This window comes from Mytilus californianus, unplaced genomic scaffold (genome assembly GCF_021869535.1).
Source record: "Mytilus californianus isolate M0D057914Y unplaced genomic scaffold, xbMytCali1.0.p SCAF_2, whole genome shotgun sequence".
Classification (NCBI taxonomy): Eukaryota; Metazoa; Mollusca; class Bivalvia; order Mytilida; family Mytilidae; genus Mytilus; species Mytilus californianus.
In genome coordinates this window covers 14,452,829-14,476,660 of record NW_026262668.1, presented here as the reverse complement: position 1 = coordinate 14,476,660, position 23,832 = coordinate 14,452,829, and the positions used below count along the sequence as shown (strand labels likewise).

Genomic DNA, 23,832 nt, shown 5'->3' with positions numbered 1-23,832 from the left:
ATCAATGATCAATATATGCATATAATATTTTTATCTTTATGCCTTCTTATACAAGTCGTTACATTACAAATTGTTTAAAAAACGAATGTATGTGCTATTTTTTTCAGTATGTGCCTTTCCGTATGTGCTTGCTTTTACACAAGACACAATTGAAATTCGATTGATAATCAATGGAAATTTAGTTCATACCATGACAATGCCTGATATTAGCCTCATTACATCGAAGGTATGTCATTTATGTTAATTAAGTTTTATTGCCTTCTTTTGTAATTTTATATGGTATCAGGTGGGGTAACATCTTGATAACCCTTTTGAGTACTTGAGCTCATCTCTAATCGTGATGGGTTCAAACATTATCGGTACCAATTTTTCTGCACCAGATGCACATTTTGACAATAAATGTCTCTTCAGTGATGCTCGAGGCAACAATATTTGAAAATCTAAAGCTTATTAAAGAGATGAAGAGATATAATCCAAAAAGGTTATTGATGCACACTGTATATTTTATTCTTGTAGAATATTATGATCTTTTTGTTCATTGTATTGTGTGTGTACATGTATCTTCGATCAATGATTTTAATACCTCCTTCCAATCTTCATTTTTTTCTTTTAATCTGTATTCATGTGTCTATTCAATAATTACACTGTTAAAAATATTTAGTTTAAAGACTGATTTTTCGCTTGAACTACTTTTGAAAGAATAGATAATTAATCATGAAGTTACATTCCATCTTTTAGTCTATTTTCTTACATTCTTGATTCACATGAAAAGCAAGTTACATGAACAAAAAATCTTGATTTTCCTCTTATTCTGTCGCCAAAAAAAAAAGGTATGAGTTGAGACCATAAAGGAGTTATTGTGATCACAAACCGGTGGATGACAAATTCATGTACTGCAGACTATTATCTAGAAAACTTTTAAAACTAAACAGAAACTGCTGCAAGTTAAAATGATCAGCAATTCATGATCTTCAAAAAAACCAATGTGACTTAAACCATCAATCATGTCAATAGACTCAATTTAATAGTTAGTACTCTTAAGGAAGTTCGCTTGTCATGTTTTGGAATTTTTGTCAGATTTTCGGAATCCTCTGGTTTTATTTATTTGATTGCCTTAAAAAATTTTGCCCATTGACCCCCATTTTTCTTTTTAAAAATCTTTTACATGCACAATTATAAGCCATCTGTAAAAGTCTTATAAAATCTTAATTATTTTTTAATAGTTTTTGAAAACTTTAACTTGTCAATGATAAAGCTATGAAAAATCAAGAGAGGATATTTTCCCGCCAAAATTTCAATGGCTAATATCTCGAAAACAAGCACATTGACCTATATTTTTTTTTGGCTCTTTTTGTTCCTTTATTAATCCCCTATCAATATATATTAGTGTTATGAAAAGCTTGTTATTTTGAAACTGAGTAGCGAACTTCCTTAAACGACAACTTTTGACCAATTTAAGAGCTTTGCACTTGCATGGTAATAGATAAACTGAACGCTAAGCGATAATAATAATCAGCAAAGCAAGATCCACAATTGAGACATACGATTGAAACTGTCAATTGTCTGTTGATTGAACAGTTCTCATTTATTCTCAAATAAAGTATCAATATATATTATCATTTGAACACGACTACAGTTTTTATTAAGATGGTTTTCAGATCAACATGGACATCTAATGGCTATATGAGTTTAAATTTATGACTTAGACTAAAATTTGGTATATAAAAATAAGAAGATGTGGTATGATTGCCAATGAGACAAGAGACCAAATGAATACTATAGGTCACCGTACGGCCTTCAACAATGAGCAAAGCCCATACCGCATAGTCCGCTTTATGTGTCAGGTGTTATTGTCACATTTGCAATGGCTCTACGTCATTTTCATCGCGCGATAATCGTTTTACTATATCAATAAGTATGGCCTTAACTTATCATTCTTACTTTTCAGTTTTATGTATTAAGTTGAGTTGCTAATTCCAGTTCGTATGCGTTTACATAGCGTAACTGATTAATGTGATAAATAATGATGCACCGTGTTCTATTTTAAGAATGATATCTATTTTGGAAGCTCATCAACTGACAGAAAAGATAAAGACCACTCATCAACAACCCCATCATCACCCTCATGTAAGTCGTTTTTACTATAATACCTATTTAAATAGCAGATTAAAATTTATGATTATGTTAAGTACAAGTAGGGTGAATATTAATGAGATAGTATCAAATTTAAACATTGATCTTTAAATTGAACAACTCGCAGTTAAGATATAGAAGTGTTATCCATGTTGATACAAGTGAGCTAAACATTGTCAGAGACTGAGAGGTTATGAACTTCTGTAAAAAGGACAGAAATAAAGTGCATCTTCTTGAATTAGGCTCAGGAAATGTAATGTGGTACTCACATTAGTGACTCGTAGTCTTTTTTTTAAAATGTATGCATTTTGTCCATTACGGTATTGAACATTATGGAATGAGCTATAAACGAAAACTTTCAAATGTTCAACTTCTATAAATTCAGTTCCAACTAACTCTCTAGCCATAAAGGGTAAGGACATATTTTTTGGACAAGGGTTTATATAAAAGCGGTGTTTCGGATGTGTTGGGGTTTCTTTTCAATTATTGAATAAGATAAGTCTTTTTGGGAATTCATTTGACTCCGTTGTCAGTTACTGTTATTAGTTACACTACGACACAGTCTAAAGGTCTGGTCACAACGAACCACGACACATCTATGCAGCGCCACGACATGAAATTTAGTTATATTGCGGGTTTTTTGTGATCGTCGTACGACAGTGGCACGACAGTGACACGACAGTAACACGCGCATCCCATGACATGAAAACCTGAAAATAGCCCCAAACAACTCACGATTGTCGTACGACTGTCGCTTGGCCGACTTGCGACAAACCCACGACAGTACAATTACAATTCTTTTTTTTCTGTCGTGTACCCATCGTGAAACCATCGTGAACATGTCGTAGCTGATGTGATCACTCGAAATATTTTTTTGACATGTTGCACGACAGTGCTATGACAACTATTTCATAGATCTTCAACGACAAAAATTCGTACGATCTGTTGTGACCGGGGCTTTAAAGCAAACATAATTTTTCTGATGAAATAAATGATCTTTCGGTTAATCAGGTTGTAAGTCTTACTGTTTTAATCACAACAATTCCCTTGTGTGTTAATAAAAGTAAGTAAAGAGTGCAATGTTTTAACATGCATATACAAGTTTAAAATCCAGTAATTATATAACTTTATCTGAATTTGCTTGGTGTGAATGTATTCATCTCCGTCTTGTATCGTATTTAATCCATTACTGTTATAAGTCCTTTAAAAAAAACACAGCAGTTCATAATATCATTGTTTTTTTGTCGAAATTAACCCATCACGACTTGCAATTGCTAGTTCCAACGTAGAATTAATTGTTGTCCCTGTTGCAACACACACACGTATCATCCTCTCCATGTTATATGTTGTGTGATAATAATGTGACTTATTCATCATTGCGGTTTTTATTTTAGGTTCAAGCCAATCGACTATATACAAAATTCCTCTATCGTGCCTTGCCGGTCACATTAGTAATGATAGGTTAAATCAGCGGAAGCCGTCATCGACTCCATTGCTTGCTCCTATTACAAATGGAGATAAGACATTAGTAAAACGCAGTCCATTAGTGCGAACTAAAGGTGGACTTTACCCTCCAATTTACTTAGAACAGGTAAGTAAAACGCAGTCCATCAGTGCGCACTAAAAGTGGATTGCACCCACCAATTTACTTAGAACAGATATATGAAACAAATAACATCAGAAAGATTACATCAGATGTGTAGAAACGGTCTTTAATGAATTAAAAGTATGATTTCTGTAATTTAAGGACATGTTTTGCGAGTTTTGAAATGACTGTCAGGTTTTTTTTCTCTCAAGTATATGGCCTTGCAACGAATTTTTATTTTTTTTATGGTATTGAAAGTTTGCCTTCACTTTTTTGTTATATTAAAGTTGATCTTATTGAACATGTGTCACAATCGAAAAAAAACATAAATAATCGTACATATATTTCAAACAATGGTAAACGAGGTCAGCTTATGAATCCATTTCACTTTCAGAATCACGATGAGGATTAACTTTCAGTACGTTAAGATGACATATATTGATACAAGTAGGCATATGCTGCTGCTTTTACATGTACCACAATGTCTACAAATTAACTAGAAAGCATTTTGCGCGGGAAATCACGAGAAAATTATGAATTCCCACTTACGGATGATTATTTTGTGAATTTCAGACAAAAGAGAGACACGATTCTTCCAGTTCAGATTCGGGAATTACAATTTTAAAACCGTCAGATTCAAGTCCACCAGAGAGTCCGTATCAAAAATACATAGGCCATGTTGTTTATTCAGATGTTGATACAGATATTGTATAAGTAGTTGTACAATTGCATTTTAAAGGTTTCTTTAAAACTCATATTTAAGTTTTCTAAACAAATCAAGCTATATTCATCGTACACAAATAATTTTCGTGTTATTTCAGAGTGTATCCTTTAGTTAACATAAAACACAAACCTGCATATTCATCAACATCAATCTAGGCATAAAATGAATCAAGACAAATTAAAAGGGTTGCGAAAATGACATATATCATTTATAAACACCGTTTACAGTCTGTGATATAAATAAATATATGACCAGTTATAGTAACAAGGATAAATAACTTTGAACAGTTTATAACTGCAGTCATTGATATGGTGAAACAACCCTTACAGTCTTATAGCAGAACAGGGATATATCTATGGAGTTATAATAGAACAATAAACCGATGACTGTTTCTTGGATTATGTGTAAATATACGTTTGTGTATTTCTGGTGCAACTGAGAACAAAAAAAAAAAGAAATGTTATAATATTCTATGAAAAAAAATCATATTGGATGAATCCGTGACGGGAAGTTGATGGACGTGGAACTAAAATCTTCGTCATTTTAGGAATAACACTGGAATCTAACATGTATAGAGAAATCAAAACTTAGTCTGAGAAAGTTTTATTGTGGAGTTGTGACCTCTGTGGGACTAAAGAATACTACAGAATGTTGACTTTAAAGACATTACATTGTAGAAACACCTTGAAATTGTACTGAGTAAAGTTTATGAAAACTGTTGAAACAAAATACTGTGAAATCCTTGTAATAAAAATCCCGTGCAACCCAGACATGTTTGTCGTGTGTAAACTGAAAACGTGTATAATCACATTTACAATGATTGTTCTTTAGTAAATGAATCTTTGAACACTGTGCATATGTCTAATGCGAATCAAACGTCGGTGTTGACAGGATATTCTGCAGTTGTTACTTCTCACATGTCATCATAGCATGAATTCATAACCTAAATATTGTTTAATTAATAATAATTTACAATTTCTTAAGATTTTATTGCAATGACAATAATTAACATTTTTTTTCAGATTTTATTGCAATGACTTTAATTCATAATTTCTTTATTACAATGAGGATTTAATTAAATACATCATATCTACAATATTCCCATTCTCCATTTTATGTATATGCTCATGAGGCAGATTTATAAAGAATAAGTTATTTTCATTTCTTTAATTACTCTATTAAGTGTTAACTAGCAATTATTTCAAACCTCTGTTTCTAGTGAAAACAGTTAAGAATAGCATGTCTGACTAAAAATATAAGAAATAGTGTCAACATGGAACATTTTCACTCCATATAAGCAAATTCCAAATACAACGAAAACGATAAGACTTATTTTTCCTAGCGTACCTGATTATTGTTAATCCACGTGCGCAGGTCAATTGCTCTGAACAACAAATATAAACTTTTCTCTTTCTTGAATTTTTGTCCCTTGGTTGCTGTCTCGTTTATGTTTACCAAAATATCATTAATATGCATAGTATCTATGGACCAAATTATAAAATAGAAAATAAATACATATGTTGGGGCCTTTTATATCCGGCTATACGGTTTGGAATTTCCTCATGGTTGAAGGCCGAGCAGTTAACTATAATTGCTTAAATCTACGTTATTTAAACTATGTTGGATGTTTGTCTCATGGGCAATCATACTATATATTTATATAGAATATCACACTAGATTGCAGATAGACATATATATGACTGTCATGTTTATAACTTAGAAAAGTTCTTTTCATGGGAGTGAAGGCTTAAATGTAAATGTCAAGACCTGATATATGCTGGATTCTTTTTTACTCTGAAGCACATGACTTCTTGGAATCAATATCATTATAAACAAGAAAATGTATTGCAATAAAACATTTATGTTATAGCTTTTGTAAATTCATCTAAGATATTTTAAAAGCTCTTATAAAATGATAAATTAAATTATGTTTTGTGTTGTAAATAGCACAAATGAGCCTCACCAGAGTTATTGGTGTTGCTTTTCTTTCCCTTCGGTGTCAGTAATGTTACTTTTCTTACATTTTTGATATTAACAGGTTCAAGTTACGGGTTCTCATCGTGTATCTGTTTATATTTGTGTAATTTTTCATTATAAAATACGTTTAATATTTTGCGTTTCACAATATGCGACTACCAATTTTATCTACCAGTCATTTCATGAATGAAATTTACAAATATATGTGTTGTTTTATGACCATAATTCTGTTAAGATTTTTCTTTTTTCAATTTAACTTTTACAAGGCAAAACATGACCAAATTGTAAAAGCAACCAACATCAGTGTTAATATCATACATCCGGGCATCAACAGACAAACACCAGGGCAAACACAGCTAAAATCGCATGCAACTCTATCTTATCATGCGGATCATATGAGTAATTACTGGTAATCTTTCTCTGCTTTATGCATACATTACTTTATCAAAATAATCTAAAAAGAAAAATATCAAAATACCGAATTTCAAGGAAAATTCAAAACGGAAAGTCCTTTATCAAATGTCAATAATTAAAAGCTCAACACATCAAACAGATGGAAAACAACTGTCATATTCCTGACTTGGTACAGGCATTTCCTTATATAGAAAATGGTGGATTAAGCGACAGTAAATTATAATACTCGCATCATTGGATTTTGTAAACGACATGACTTGGTTGACCGTTCACATATTATGAAACATGTTCAAATTGTTCTAGAAAAACAAATCAATCTCCTCTTCTGGTTTATGAAAAAGTATTCACTTTCAAACATATTGAAGATGTTTTCATATTAATGAGCCACATTTCAATAAGTTTTTGCATATTATAGATCCCAGTGAACATGGTGTAAAATATACTTCTCTGCTAAAACTAGAAGTTCTGTTTCATATCTTTTTGTAGGTATTGACAGAGACGGACCACCTTAACCAAAAATATATGACAAACGTGATGATTTTATATTATCAATTGTCAGTTTCCCGTTTTTCAGTAACTTAATTTCTACCTTAATGTATGGAGTATATATATCTCAAATACATTATAACGTTCGTGCATGTTCTCATTATAGGGATTTCCGCAACATGGATGTGCTACTGACACAAAAATGCTTTAACAGTGTCATGAAGGAAAACGACTATACTTTGAATTGAAGAGTATAGGAAGAATAAAAAAGGGAACCATATTCTCCTTTAATTTCTTGCATAGCTTTTTGTTTATACCAAAACATTACCTTCTATATTACTTTATCTATTAAACATCTTAATACCCTTGATTAATTGTACAAAAAGAAGCCACTCCCTCCCCATTAAAATAAACACAAACGAACACATGCGCATTCATATAACGTACCCTTCACAAACGTCTAATCTGAAAAGCTTCAAACAAAGTAAATTCTAACACTATTATTATTTATATTTACTTATGTACTTATGTACTACATGTACTTATGTGATTAATTATTGTATAATTTGGTCCAAACCATTGTTGTTATTTATCCAAATGAATGTTTTATTGGTGCTTTTTGAAAAAATTGCGTTGATATTTAATATTATTATTGTTTCTAATTGTAAATATATGTTAAAATGTTTTGCACCAGAGGTTTCTATTTTTGTCGATTAAATTTGAATCTTTTTTGATTTGTTATTGTTCCATTGGTACCAATTAATGACATTTAAAAGGAATGTTTATTATTTCTATACCTTTTCATATGTACTGTAATGTTGACGTATAAGTTGAAAGCTGGATAAACCTGGATTAACTGGAATGTATCAATGATTTTCGTAACTCTAGTCGAAATCACGTACAAATTTCAAAATAGCAGAAGAAATATTGCTTTCATCTTGTTTTTGGTCATTCGAGAAACTGTCAAGCATTATGTATCTGCTTTAAAATTTGTAAACAAAAAATGCTTTATTTACATATGATATACAAACCAATTAGATAATAAAAACGACATGTAAACCTAAACGTTTAAAACGGTGGATCTCCCGAGTAAATCGACCACCCTGTCACAACAGCGATAAAAACGCTCACAAAACCTTGGAATACCAATCGTTGCTACACAAGTTTTAACATGTGACTCTTTTCCCTCTTTTCACAAAAAAGTCGTACCTCTCTAAAATTTAAATAGCCATCATCATCGTATAACTCTAAAAAAATATTATCTTAAATGTCGGAAAATCTTATTGACTACAATCGCTAGGGCATTAACAGTAAACTCACTTTGAGCTTTACTGTACAATCGCAGCTTGGCCAAGATCATAAAATACATTGCATTCATATTTCCTTGATTTTTTCATGTCTATCCTTAAATATTGATTTATGAAATATTGAAATAAATTTGAAGATATATTCAGTCATTTATTGCGATTAAGCTTCTATCATATCAAGTACACCTATCTACTAGGCATTCATACTTCATCTCCATCAGAGACTGTACTGAAAATGAAGCAATCAGTATACAAGACGAATGTAAACCAGTAGAACTGTGAGCTATCCCAGCTTCAATAATCGAAAAGCAGGAAGTTGAAGGAAAATGAATCTGAAAACCAATTACACGGTACATCATGTTCATATGAAGACTGGTTTGTCTTTCATAAAGCCAAATACCCATATTCCCAGTAGGAACTTAGATACATTAATCTTAATGTCGTAAAGTTTTGTTGACTGTACCCTCACTTGGGAATTTAATATTCAATCGCTGGAATACCTTCACATTACTATACATGAGAAAAGGGTCATACGTTCAATTGTTTTAGCAACGATTTTTTTCTATGTTTTTTAGTAGTTTTATCGCTGTTTTGTGACAGTTTTGATCGGTTTACTCGGAGGTTCACCATTTCACGGAAAGTGTTTGGGTGCGTAAGTCGTTTGATTATGACCCACGGGGGTATAATGTTTTTGACTTGTCCGTTCGGCTGTCTGTCTGTCCGTCTGTCCGTCAGTCCAGTTTTGCCATCGCAACTCCTCTGAAACCACACAACAGAGTTTCATGAAACTTTTTAGATAATAAGCACATACTATGTGGATATGGCCTAAATATACTACTGCAACAGTTTGTCATTGCAACCATTCAAAATCCACACAACAGATTTTCATGAAACTTTGTAGCTAATTAGGACATACTATGTAGACGTGTATATCGACCGGAAATTATGATTTAAGTTTTGCCCCTTTAAACTTAGAATTTTGGCCTAAATATACTACTGCAACAGTTTGTCATCGCAACTCCTCTATAACCACACAACAAAAGTTCATGAAATTTTGTAAGTAACAAGGACATCATATGTAGATGTGCATATCCACAAGATATGTTTAACAATTGACTTTTGTAGGAGTTATGAGTCTTTGATCTTAGTAAACGGGGGAGATTTTGATTGCCCAGGGACAATGTGGGGGCGTGGGGTATCTGAGCGTGCTCACGTAGGTTCTTTAATTATTTAAAGGTTTCTTTATATATCTAAAATATTCTCGTTACCAAATTTCGAAGAAAATACTGAATACAAGAAAATCTGTTTAAATCAAACTCTAATTCAGCAACTGTTTTGCATTCGAAAGATCAAGTTGACAGTCTCTCGAATGACAAAAGAAACAGCAAAAAAAAAAATAAAAATTAGCAGTTCCGTTTCTCCGACGTAGTAGAGTTATGAAAGCACTATCTGTGTTTTTATTTATAATTCAGTATGAATAAAAGAAAATATGAGAAACAGATCTTTGATACAGATATATATTTCATAGTAGTAAAACACAATTATTAAAAATGAAAGTGTCATATATAAGTTTAGCTACATCGTTATCCGCTTCGGTGAAGGACTCTTGGCAAGTTTTTTTGGTCAAAGATCATTTAGAGTGTTAATGTCACAAAATAATCAAATTTGTATATCAGGCTTCAATATCATCTATTCAAAGTAAATTGAAAATTAAAAATCCAGGGAATCTAGTAAATACACAATGGTCTTCGCTTTGTTGTATTCTTTCCACTTTCCATCTGACAATGCTTATATTTATTTTCACAGCAGATACTAAGTCGTGGAACAGTTGTCCCAAAGTGCTGTTATTCAGAAACAGTTTTTTTTTCATTTTTCTATCTACTTTTTTTTTTTCATACTTCTTATAATATAGATAGGTATTATGAAGGAATGTGCCATTAAACACTTCCTGTTGACTTAACGAAGGAATTGGAGATCCTGAGATCTGATTCAAATAAGTCCCAAAAGTCAAACAAGATTGATACTGCGCAAACCCATGTGCAGTACTAATTTAAAAAGTTACTGGAATCAATCGAGAAATATTTATCAGACTTTATTAAAAGTGTTATAAATTCGTTGGAACCTAATGCGTGCATGTTTGACAAAATCTTGTTAATTGAATTCTCGGAATGAAATTCTTTTGTATAGGAAATTACCCTAGCTGTGAGAACAATATGACACAAAATCAAACACTTCATGTAAATTGAATCTATTTAATGGCATTGCATGCCTCATCCAGTACGTTTACAAGAAAGTGAGTATTTCCACCAAATTTATCTAATACCTCTTTGTTTTCAAATCTGAAAACTGAACATAAATAAAGGCAACAGTAGTATACCGCTTTTCAATAGTCATAATTCGATTAAGCAAAAACAAATCCGGGTAACGAAACTAAAACCGAGGGAAACACATCAACTTTAAGAGGAAAACAAAAGAACAACAGAAACACTGAACTGCTACAAAATCAAACGCCAACATACATAGAAACGGACTATTTGATAACAACTGCCATATTCCTGACTTGGTACAGGACATTTTAAGAATAAATGATGGGTTGAACCTGGTTTTATGGCTAGCAAAACCTCCCGCTGATATGGCAATATTAAAAATGCCGCCAAAATGACAACACTACGTGACAGAAATACAGTACAAACAAACGCAAGAACACTCAGCACAGAGAAATAAATTAAATATCTATATATTCAGGTACCTCTTATTTTTTGTATAACAGGATATTTTCAAGCCGTCAAGCACAGTAGATGTAAATCCAAAGTGGTCAAGAGATCCACAAATACGATGATATTTAATAATGCTTTTGTCGACATTTCCTAACAACATTTCATATATTGTTTTTCGTATCGAAGAGTAGATCTGTGTATTGATATTCTCTCATCAATGTCTTCAACTTTACACAGAAGAAATACTTCTTGCAAATTGAGTATGTTCTGCACGCATACAGGTATTGCACCTGTCCGATGATTTTCCTTTAATGAGTCTGTTGTGTTCGTGTTCTTATTTACGAAGCCTTGAAAATTTCTAGTTTCTGCATACATTGCAAATGACATCATTAAACCTATATGTACAGTTTCCGGAAGACTATTTTGCAGTCTTGAACAAGCTGTATTGACTGATGTAGTAGAAGCTCACTTAATTGCTTTTCTTTGTATCAGAGTTAGATTGATCGTATCCCGATCATCAGGTAAGGATGAATAAAATTTGGATAACTGTTTTCTATTGATGTAATCATTTCCTAAAGCGTCAGCCAATGCTGGTAATTTAGAAACTCGCAAGCCAGGAAAGACTTTCTTCATTTTTTTGGCAAAATAAACTTTGCCTTTGCAGCAAGTTTTTGATACAACAAATGCATCTAATGGCACATACCCTTGTCTTATATTGTACACATAAAAATCACTGTCACTTGATAAAACTGGACACTTAAACTTATTTTTGAGAGTGGCAATATCGTGATCGGCTTCGAAATCACATACAACAAAGGGAATTTTCATCTTTCCTATCACCGCAAGGAATGTTATACGGCAGAGCATAAAAGCAAATGTGGTTTCAGAATTAGCGATTTTTTTATATTTATTAATTCTTTCCGTCGCTCTACGTTCATGTGTTTCATGTTTTTGACAGATCTTTACAACAGATGAACATATTTCATTGGGCATCAGTGAACAAAAGAGAGTTTCATTATCGTCGGCAAAAATGTCAGAATCGCCGCCATGTTTTAGATTGATATTCCGGTTCTGATACAGGAAATAAATCAGATTGTCGCCATCAATAACCAGTTTTGTCCTTGAAAGTGTTTTTTATCTTCAAACAAAATCGTTGCGTTTTCATTCACAATGGTTGTTAATCCTTGAACACCCATCCTATTAGGTATAACATATATGTATTTATATATTTGAAATCAAAATCAAAATTTACATAAACATTAAGGTCTTGAATAACGCGCTTGACTTTTATGTGTATAACCGAAAATTTTATTTTTCGATATACCTTACATTAAGATAAATCAATGAGGAAAATCATACAGGAGAAGTTTTGGAAGAAAACAGTAGAAGTATTGTTCGAAAACAGATGTGTGCAATTACCTAGGTAAACCATAAAATTGTTCTTGTTTGCCGAAGTTTCATATATATTATGCACCCAAACAATGTATTCTCAAAATTTCGCTTTTTACAAATTGATCGTTTGTCAAATATTTATTGTATAATGTAAATATACAAAGTAATTTCAACTTATTGCCTTTTACGTATTACATTTTGTAGTTGAAAAAGATATTCAATGCATCCTCACAGCTCAATACTTTGGGATAGATGGCGTTTGTAAGACATAGTAAGAGAAAGTTTTTTGTACTGTAGTAGAAAAAAGGCATACCTATAGAAAGTAACTGAAGATATATATGATATGTATGGTGAAATGTTTAAAAACATTTGCATTTCTTTATAATTTATTCATATCCGTGTTAATATAACTGATTGTGGAATGTCCACTCAACTTGTATTGATTATCAATCAATAATTTAATTTAAGATGTAACGTGTCTTCCGATTGGCTGACGTTGTTTTGTTTATCAGCTCATAGACATAATTTTGTCATGTGACCGTGACGTCATCAACGTTTTTTCATGGTTTACTCCGGTTTAAAATGGAATTTAGAATTAAATTATAAGAAATGACTGTAATATTTTTTCTGTCTATTCGAAATAAGATAAAAAATGTGGTGCACACTTTAAAATAACCCGCTACGCGGGTTATTCAGTATGCACTACATTTTTGATGTTATTTCTTCATAGACAGAAAAAATACTACAGTCATTCCTTAATTGTTTGTAAAAGAAATACAAAACATTTTTTTAAATGATCTCTATCAAATACTTTATAGAGAAATTAGTTTCTTTTAGTTGACTTAAGTGAATTTTGTTATGATATTGATGTTTTAACTTTGGTTTTTTTAGCTTTATAAAGAAAAGTGAATCTAAAAAAGCCATGTTGCGTTGATATAATTGAGAAAATGTAGATGTTTAATATACGTTGATGAAACAGCAACCGAACAAGACAATGAACAAAATATGGCATCTAGATTTAAATATTAGGTCTTCAAATAGCTGGTTTCTATGTATGTTGGCGTTTGTTTTTGTAGCAGTTCAGTGTTGATGTTGTTCTAATGTTTTCCGCTTATAGTTGATGTGTTTCCCTCGGTTTTGGTTTGTGACCCTAATTTGTTTCAGTTAAATCGATTTATGACTATTGAACAGCGGTATACTACTGTTGCCTTTATTCTTCATTAATACTACAGGTCAATTTCTATATTGTGCCGAGTTTCCACAGGTTGTTATTTGTATTTCTAATGCTAGTGAGTCGGCCACTTCATGTGTAATGAAAATCGTTTGTGTAATTTTTGACTTCTAGTATACAACGCAATTAATTGATATTGTATCGGCTACATAACCATGATAACGTAACTATAACTTGTTAAGAGAAATGATGGTTGATTGGTCCAAATCAAAGGTCAATCGAATGGATTAAAAAAAAATAGTTTAAGGTTATAAATGAATTAAAGTTCATAGAATAAACAAACAAAAATACAAGTGTTTTTCTTCTTATGAATCATTAAAAGAATGAGTTTCACTTACATGAACACACATTCTTTTAGAATTAAAAAAGTATTATAAATGTAGCATTCATTCTTCTAATTTAAGTGAAATAATTTATTTTGTATAATTATCAATTTTATGACTGTCAGGTTTTTTCTCTAAGTGTATTATCTTATCAGACATTTGTCACAAAGGAAAAAAAAAAACATAAATAATCGTACAAATATTAAAATTTTTTTTTTTTTTTTTATTTATTCCAGCTTATGAATCCATCCACTTTAAGAAACACAATGAGGATTAACTTTCAGTTATATTAGGACAACATTTATTGGTACAGGGTAGGCATATGCTGCTGCTTGTACATGTACCACATACATGTATCTACATCTAAACCAAAATGCATTTACCACGGAGTATCACGAGGACGTTATGAAATAACACCACACTTACGGATGGTTATTTTGTGAATTTCAGACAAAAGAAAAATACGATTAATCCAGTTCAGATTCAGGAATTACAATTTTAAAACCGTCAGATTCAAGTCCACTAGAGAGCCCATATCAAAAATACATAGGCCATGTTGTTTTTTTAGATGTGGATATAGATATTATATAAGTAGTTGTACAATAGCATTTTAAACGTTTCTTTAAAACTCATATTCAAGCATTCTAAACAAACTAAGCAATATACATCGTAAACAAAAAAATTTCGTGTTATTTCAGAGTGTATCCTTTAGCTGACATAAAATAGAAACCAGCATATTTATCAACATCAATTTAGGGGTAAAATATATCACGACTCATTAAGAGGGTTGTGAAAATGACAATGATGATAACCATCGTGTAAACCACTTGTCAAAATTCTGTTTTGAAAACTGTCTGTTATATGATATCAGACCAGTTGTAGTAACAAGGATAAATAACTGTGAACAGAATTTAAATGAAATCAGTGATATCGTGAAACAACCCTTTCTAGTAGCAGAACTGGGAAATATCTACAATATGTAATAATAAAACAATAAACTAGTGGTTGCAATCTGAATTTTGTATAAATATGTATTTGTGTACTTATGGAACAACTTAAAACGAAAAGATCTATTATATTATATGAAATCAAATCAAATCAAATTGAATTGATCCGTGACGGGAAGTTATTGGTGTGAAACGCAAGTCTTCGTCATTGAAGAAATATCATAGGAATTCGTGCATGAATATAAAATCTATACATTGTCTGATCAAGTATAATTGTGGAGTTGTGATCTCAGTGGGACAACATATTACTACAGAATGTTGATTTTGAAGACACTATATTTAAAGAAACATCTTAAAATTGTAGTGAAATTTTTATGCTGAGTGAAATTTATGAAAAGTGTAGAAACAAAATACTGTGAAATCTTTGAAATAAAACCTTCTGCAAACCAGACATCTGTGTACACGGAGAACTTGTATCATCAAATTTACAATGACGTTTCTCTAGTTAATGAACCTTTGTTAACTGTGCATATTTCAAATGCGAACAAATTACGGTTTAGACAGTATTTTCGTTAGTTGTAACTGCTCACATGCCATCATAACAGGAATTTATAACCAAATTGAAGATATCTTGTTTTTCAATTAGGAATGATTAACAAATTCCTCAGATTTTATTACAATGAAGTTTCAATACATCTTACTCTAAATGGAGTTGTATGTGGTAATGAGGCAGATATATACAGAATTTAACATATTCAATTCTTGAACTTACTCTATCAAGTGTTAACTAGTAGGTATTTCAGATCTCTACTTCTATTAAACAAAACCAGTTAAGAATGAACATGCCGAAACATACGGTATCATCAACGAACATTCCCACTCCAAAAAAACACATCCCAAATACAACGAAGACGAAAAAATCTTAATTGCTCTAGCGTACCTGATTATTGTCATTCCACGGGGACACGGCAATTGCTCTTATACTTTTCTCAACAACAAATGTAAATTTTACTGTTTTTTAATGTTGTCCCTGGGGCGCTGTTTCCTTGATGTTTACCGAAAATATTCTATTATTAATATCCAATACCATTTCTGAACCAAACTATAAAATAAACAATTAATACAAAGATATGTCGAAGCCTTTTATTACTGACTTATACGGTATGGAATTTTCCAATGGTTGAAGGCCAAACAATGAACTATAATTACTTAAATCCACGTTATTTGGACTCTATTGGATAGTTGTCTCATCCGCAACTATTCCACATCACAAACAATATAAAAATAAATTGCAGATAGACATATATATGACCGTCATGTTTTTTCTTTAAAACATTTCTTTTCATTGAATTTAAGGCTTAAATGTAAATGTCAAGCCCTGATATAGTTGCTGTTTTTTGTCTCTGAAGCACATAACTTTGAGGAGTCAATATCATTACAAACAAGAATATGTATTGCTATAAAACATGTATACGATAGTTTTTGTAAACTCATCTAAGATATTTTTAAAACTCATATAGAATAATAAATTAAGTTATTTTTTGTGTTGTAAATAGCACAAAAGAGTCTCACCAGAGTGATTTGGTGTTGATTTCTTTCCCTTCAGTGTAAGCAATGTTGCTGTACTTACTTTTTAAAATGTTTACAGGTTCAAGTTACGGGTTCTCGTCATGTATCGGTTTATATTTATATATGTCTTTTTTTTCTTTTCATTTATTTTCATATTAATGTGATATTATGCGTTTTATCATTTGTGCGAGTACCAATTTTATTAAATAATCATTCCACGAATGAAACTCTCAAATATGCATGTCTTTTATTACGAGCATTCTGTTAAGAATTTTGTTTTTCAATTTAGCATTGACAAGCCATGACATGTGAGCCACATTTCAGTGAGTGCTTCTTCTCATACATTCCAGTAAACTTTGGATTAAGGATACTTCCCTGCCAAAACTAGGAGGTCTTCTCTATATCTTTTCCTCGGTATTGACAGAGATGGACCATTTCAATCTACGACTAACGTAATGATTTCAATTTTTTAATTGTCATTTCTTTCGCCATTCCCCTTAGCAACGTCCCGTCTCTTAGTAACATAATTTCTACATCATTTGTATACATATCTCAATTAATACGTTACGTTCGTGCATGTTTACACTATATCAATTTCATTAACAGGAGTGTGCTCTTGACACACAAACTACTCCAACAGAGTAATTAGGAAAAACGACTATAATCGACACAACATGAGTTCAACAGTAGATACACGGATGATACATGCAAAACAGGAGATATTTATCATGTCGACGCACATGTTTGAGTTCATGCGATTTCCCTCAGTTTGTTTTAATAGTTTTTTAACTTTTTTTGAATGTTTTAAATAGTTTGAAGGGATGTCAATCTCCAATTATTTTGACAAATTAACATAAAGATAAAAATATGTTAGCAGTTAAGTTAAAATAATGAGGTTGTTGTATAAAAGGTTGTAGGGCGTTTTTTTTAAAACAGTTTAAACACTGTAGGAGTTCAGGATTTGAATTGAAGTGTATCGGAAGAAAAAAAAATGGCATCTTATTCTCATTAAAACACTTGCATATCTGTTTTTTTTTAATACCAAAAGCTAATCTTTTATAGTACTTAATTTATTACTTAGCTTGATACACTTGTTGGAATGTACCAAAAAGCCTCCCCTTGCCACAAAAAAAAAAAAAACAAAAACAAAAAAAACAAACCAACACATACGCATTAATAAAACAACTTATCTTAAAAGTTTATCAGACAAAACAGAATAACATGTTAACATTGTTATTATTTATATTTTTAACTCACATGTACTTGAAAAGTGATTTATAATTGTATAATTTGTTCCAAACCATTGTTCCAAATGGTGAAGTTGAAATCATTCCCTCGTAAATTTTACGGACGCCATCACGAGTTGGTTGACCGTTATGGAATAACCGTTTCACAGATGATATTTGATATGTTCCTTATGTCGTAACTACAATACCCTTCCCTTTTCACGAATGTGACCTACCGAATTAGACTATTTACCGGATTTGTAATAACATAAGCAACACGACGGGTGCCACATGTGGAGCAGGATCTGCTTACCCTTCCGGAGCTCCTGAGATCACCCCTTGTTTTTGGTGGGGTTCATGTTGCTTAGTCTTTAGTTTTCTATGTTGTGTCATTTGTACTATTATTTGTCTGTTTGTCTTTTTAGTTTTGGCCATGGTGTTGTCAGTTTGTTTCCGATCTATGAGTTTGACTGTCCCTCCTTTGTTGTTATTTATCCAATGTTTTATCGGTGCTTTTTGAAAAAATTGCGTTGTTATTTTCTATAATTATTGTTTCAATTGTAAATAGATGTTATGATATTTTGCACCAAAGGTTTCTATTTTTGTCGATTAAATTCATTTTCTCTTATGTTATTGTTCCATTGGTACCAAGAAGTGACATTTAAAGAGAATGCTTATTTTTTGTTAGGTCATTTATATATGTAAGACTAAACTATCAATTGTAAAGCTGGATTATTAAACCGGATTAACTGGAATGAACAAATTGCCTTTGTACCTTTGTATCTTTGATGAGTTTTCGTAAAGTAAGTCGCAATCACACACACAGATCAAGATATCTCGCAAATATTCAACATAGAAAAAAAACTGTTTTATTCCATATTTATAATTTTCGCCGGGATATATTTTGGCGACTTGTTTTGATTACTCGAGTACACAGGCTATAGTAGATATTGCTAGAACATAACTGAGCTTTAAAAAGTGCAAATAACGGAGAGACAAGAAACACTGTCATAAGAAAACATAAGCTACATGCACATTGCAATTTTGGTAAACCGAAACTCTCTAATACATTACAGGCTTCAGCATCATTCATTCGAAGTAGTATGAACAAGAAAAATGAAAAATCCCTGAAATATAGATCATTTTGGATATTAACTCTATATTCATATGTTCTAATTTTATACCTCAGACTTGAACATTCTCCAGTCTAAGTACACTTTAAAACAAAAAATCCTAAATTTATAGTCAACTCTGTGTATCAACTCTTTGCCTAGATTTTTCATATATATATATATAAAAATAAGAAAATGTGGTATGATTGCCAGTGAGCAAATGACACAGAAGATAACAACTAGAGGCCACAGTATGGCCTTCAACAATGTGCAAAACACATACAACATAATCAATTATAAGAGGCCCCGAAATGACAAATGCAAAAAAAAAAAAATCAAACGAGAAACATAACGGCCTTATTTATGTACAAAACAATGAACGAAAAACAAATATGATATACAGCAACAAACGACAAGCACTGAATTACAGGCTCTTGACTTGGGACAGACACATACAGAATGTTGCGGGGTTAAACTAGTTTGCTGACACCAAACACTCCCCCAAGCCTGGGACAGTGGTGTAACAGTACAACATAAGAACAAACTATACAAATCAGTTGAAAAGGACTTAACTCAACAGATCGGTACAAAGCAGAAACACATCTAACAAAAACACAGACCGGACCTGGCAGGGTATTTATACATCTCCATATCAAACAACACACTAAGTACAGATCTAAGATTACTTGCAGTTACTGACAGCTAGTTCAATAACAACTAAAAAGAATATCATCTAAGACTGAAATATTTCCTAATTTGTTCCTACTTATATCTCAGGCTTCAACATCATCCATTCTAAGCAAATTAAAAACGAAAAATCCTGGGAATCGAGTAAATGCACCACGTTCAATCCTCTCGGTCCTGTGTTTTTTTCTTTTCACTTCCCATCTTGCACTGTTCACATTTTTTTTAACTGCAGAAACTAGGTTGTCGTAGTTTTTCCAAACTTTCGTTATTCTTGAAAAAATTCTCAATTTCTGTGACTTCTTTTTTTATCTTCATGGTTTTGATAAGGTATATAGATGCTATAAAGGAATGTACCATTAAACACTGCCTGTGGGCTTAATAAAGAAAGTGAACATCCTAAGAGCTGATTCAAATAAGTTCCCAAAGCGAAAGACGATTGAAACTGCGAAAACCCATGCACAATACTATTTGCAAAATAACTAGAATACTTCGAGATCTATTTTTTAGATTTTGTTAATAGAGTTGAAAAGTCGTGAACACATAACTCGTGCATGTTCAATAAAACCTTGTCAACCGAGTTTCTGGAATTATATGTTTTTGTTTGTAAAATGTTCCGTGCGGTGAGAACAAAGTGACACAAAATCAAACTCTTTACGTAAATTGAATCAACTTGCGGCTTGGCATGCTTCACCTAGTAGGTTAAGAAGGGAACAAATAATTTTGTATTTCCACAAAAGTTCTCTAACGCCTTTTTATGTTCAAATCGGAAGACTGAACACCATCCCTTAGGTTTTCTGTATATAAAGGCATTTGCACTCCGTCAGTCAATGTAGATGTAAATTAAAGGGCACAAGTGATCCGCCATAACGGTCATACTCAATTATGTTGATTTCAGTAGCTCCTAAAAACATTGCATATATTGCTTTTCGTAATCGAAGAGTAAATCTGCGTATTGATCTTTTTCTATAAGTGTCTTCAACTTCACACAGACGAAACACTTCGTTCAATTTTAGTATGTTCTGAGCGCACACAGGTAGTTTACCTGTTCGGAGATTCTCATAAAATCGGTCTGTTGTAATCCTATTCTGATTCGTGAAAAATTGAAAAAGATCAAAGCCTTCGAAAACCTTTGTATCTAAATACATTGTAAGTGACATCTTAACACATTGCTGTAATGTATCCGGAAGACTCTCTTGCAGTCTTGAAGTAGCGTAGTCAAGTGAAGCATTTATTGGCCACCGAATTGCTTTCCTCTGTACGACAGTTAGATCAAATTTACTCGAATCATCAGGTAAAGGTGAGTAAAATTATATAAATATTCCCTTTTGATGTAATCACTTCCTAACGTTACAGATAATATTGGTAACTTTTGTATTTGCAAGCCATGAAAAACCTTTTTCAGGTTTCTTGCAAAATAGACTTTTCCTTTGGAGCATGTTTCTGAGACAATCAATGTCGTTAAGGGTATATATATCCTTTTCGTAAATCGTACACAAAGAAATCACTGTCATTTGATAAAACTGGACATTGGAACGCATTTGCGAGCGTAGCAATATCGTGATCGGCTTCAAACTGGCTGACAACAAAAGGTATTTTCATTTTCTCGATCACCACAAGGAATGTTAAACTGCAGAGCATAGAAGCAAAGGTAGCCCTCAAGCCAGTTATTTCTCTAGATTTGCCAATTATTTCTTCCGCTCGACGTACATATGTGTCATGTTTTCTTCTGTCTGGTTCGTATCCACCATATGGTTGGATATCAGTCCATTGGTGAATGCTTCAATTTTGTCTTCATAAACATCATAATCTCCACCATGTTTGAGGTTGATATTCCGGTTTTCATATAAGAAATAAATCAAACTATCACCATCGATAACCAGTTTTGTCTTTGAAATATCCTTGCCTTTAAGCAAAATCGTCATGTTTTATTAACACCTGTTGTTAATCCTTGAACACCCATCCTAAAAGGTATAATAATATACTAGCATACATAACTAAATACTTAAATCAATGCAATCAGTTAATCGATACCTTTCTATTATTTCTATTATTTATATTAATTGATATGGCGTACTAGTTTTAAAAACAATAATGTCACCTACACCTTTTATAATGATAATTACTAATTCCAGAATACAAACACACTATGCATTGCACAATAATGCATATTATGTACAAACTTTATTTCATTGAAACAAACCATGTCAGAAGACAATCGTCTTATTCATATCCTAATTTGTTTTTCTGATTTTGGAGAATTTTGTGTTACCGGCAGATCTTTGATTTTTTTTTCTTTTTAATCTATTCACAGCTTTTTTATTTTCTTGACGATTTGCTTGGTTTATTATGGAGACCTTGGCTGTTTTTGTGTTTGCCTTCTTCTAGATGTCTTATGATTATTTTGTCTTTAGGTTCCTGTCTCATTTGCTTTTAAAATTTAAATGCAAATTAAAAATGACATGCCATAAATTATAATACTATATTTTGCAAAGTTTAAAACCTATATTTTTGTAAACATCAATAGATTTGTCAACTTCCGCTGATTTAATTCATGTTTTGGTGCTGTAAAGATCTCAAGATTCGCGAAAAGCGTAGAAAAATGGCAGTTTCCTAACGTTTGTCTGCATATTAAAGTATGAGCGTACCTACGATCATATTCATATCTGACATTCCTTGAATATGATTATTGATGCAGTTCAAATATCCTAGTGGGCTGTAGGTATGCTCATAGTTTAAAATTTGAAAAAGGTAAAACAAAAATCGTTGTAGTTTTCTTTGAATCATTGAAATATTTAAACGAACTGCGGACTGGAGATGATTTCTGATGAGCACATATTCACTGGATCCGACGACAGACTTTTCTTCCTACTATAATGGCTAGTTTTTTTAATGACTTAACTTTTACATCTATGAAAAAGGAACACAGGATAATCCTGTAGTTATGATTGCATGAATTTAAGGTGAGATTTGAGCAGATCGTCGAGTTCTGACACAAAATCAAAAAGGAACTGTGACAAACTTCAGAGAAATTTTCGGAATATTCAAAAATGAAACCAAAGTTATAAAATAATTGGTTCATACTCAAACTGTTCTTATCTGACTAAATTTCAATATTTAGAACACTGTGACACAGATGTTAATCGTGGATTGGCATGTCGAAGCATAAATAGAATATTAAAGGAAAAAACTCATCATAGTCAAAGATATCATGATTGTTATGTTGTATGCCAGACGCGTGTTTTGTCTACAAAAAACTCATCAATGACGGTCAATTAAAAAAAGCCTAAAGACCATAAAAGAAACAAACTTCCGAAACGTTTTGCAAAATACAGCTAAGATTATCTATTCCTGAATAGAAAATCCGTTGTTTTTCAAACAGTTAATCCATAAAAATGACCATATCAATGATGATTCATGCCAGTACAGAAGTGCTGACTAGTGGACATCGTGTTACTGCATGGGTTGTTTGTGTCATGATTTTTAATGTGCTAGCTCACAAGGTTACAGTCCGTGGGAAGACATATCACCCTACCTGGAAACTATATATATTCTGACTTCGAGCCAACTAGTCTTTGCGCTTAACCCTTAATACCAAGTGATTAGCGGAGAATCAGCAAATACCAATTTTAAAGTCAATGGTTTGGCCCGGCCGGGTCCAGAACCCTCGATATCCGGCACTCGAGGCAAACACGCTACACTAGGCGGTGTTTGTATCACGAGTTTTACGCTAGAAAGAAAAAATGATTAACCAAGCGAAATTGTGCACCAAAATGTGCATGGTGTTTTAAAAGATGAATATTTAATATTCGCAAATTAAGTACAACAAACACATGTGATTATAAGTTTTTTAATATTTAAACCCTTGAAAATAATACTATACATTTCATTATTTTTATTCTTTAAGGATGTATCCCTCTGACGTTTCAGTCTTGTTGAAATGTCGTTCTGGAATTATTTCCAAAACATGTGATACAAGTGGAAAATATAAATGAATTTAAAAAA

At 32.0% G+C, this 23,832-nt stretch overlaps 2 protein-coding genes across 3 annotated transcripts in view; one reads left to right on the top strand and one right to left on the bottom strand.

Annotated features, from left to right (window-relative positions):
- The window catches only part of LOC127729300 (GTPase-activating Rap/Ran-GAP domain-like protein 3), an 82,830-nt gene extending 74,782 nt beyond the window's left edge, over positions 1 to 8,048 (top strand). The window contains exons 25-28 of one of the 2 annotated variants that reach the window (XM_052237039.1): positions 108 to 226; positions 2,049 to 2,127; positions 3,528 to 3,724; positions 4,540 to 8,048. In XM_052237039.1, the coding sequence (XP_052092999.1) occupies positions 108 to 226; positions 2,049 to 2,127; positions 3,528 to 3,724; positions 4,540 to 4,557 (413 nt within the window). In that variant the 3' untranslated portion in view covers positions 4,558 to 8,048. Of the gene's footprint in view, positions 1 to 107; positions 227 to 2,048; positions 2,128 to 3,527; positions 3,725 to 4,291 lie in introns of both variants that reach the window. The other variant, XM_052237038.1, reaches the window with a different exon arrangement.
- On the bottom strand, positions 5,671 to 21,790 carry LOC127728894 (protein asteroid homolog 1-like). Its single transcript, XM_052236478.1, is given in 4 exon segments — positions 5,671 to 5,689; positions 12,047 to 12,271; positions 21,529 to 21,719; positions 21,722 to 21,790. Coding segments are annotated over 4 exon segments (504 nt in total).
- Positions 21,791 to 23,832: the final 2,042 nt, after the last annotated feature.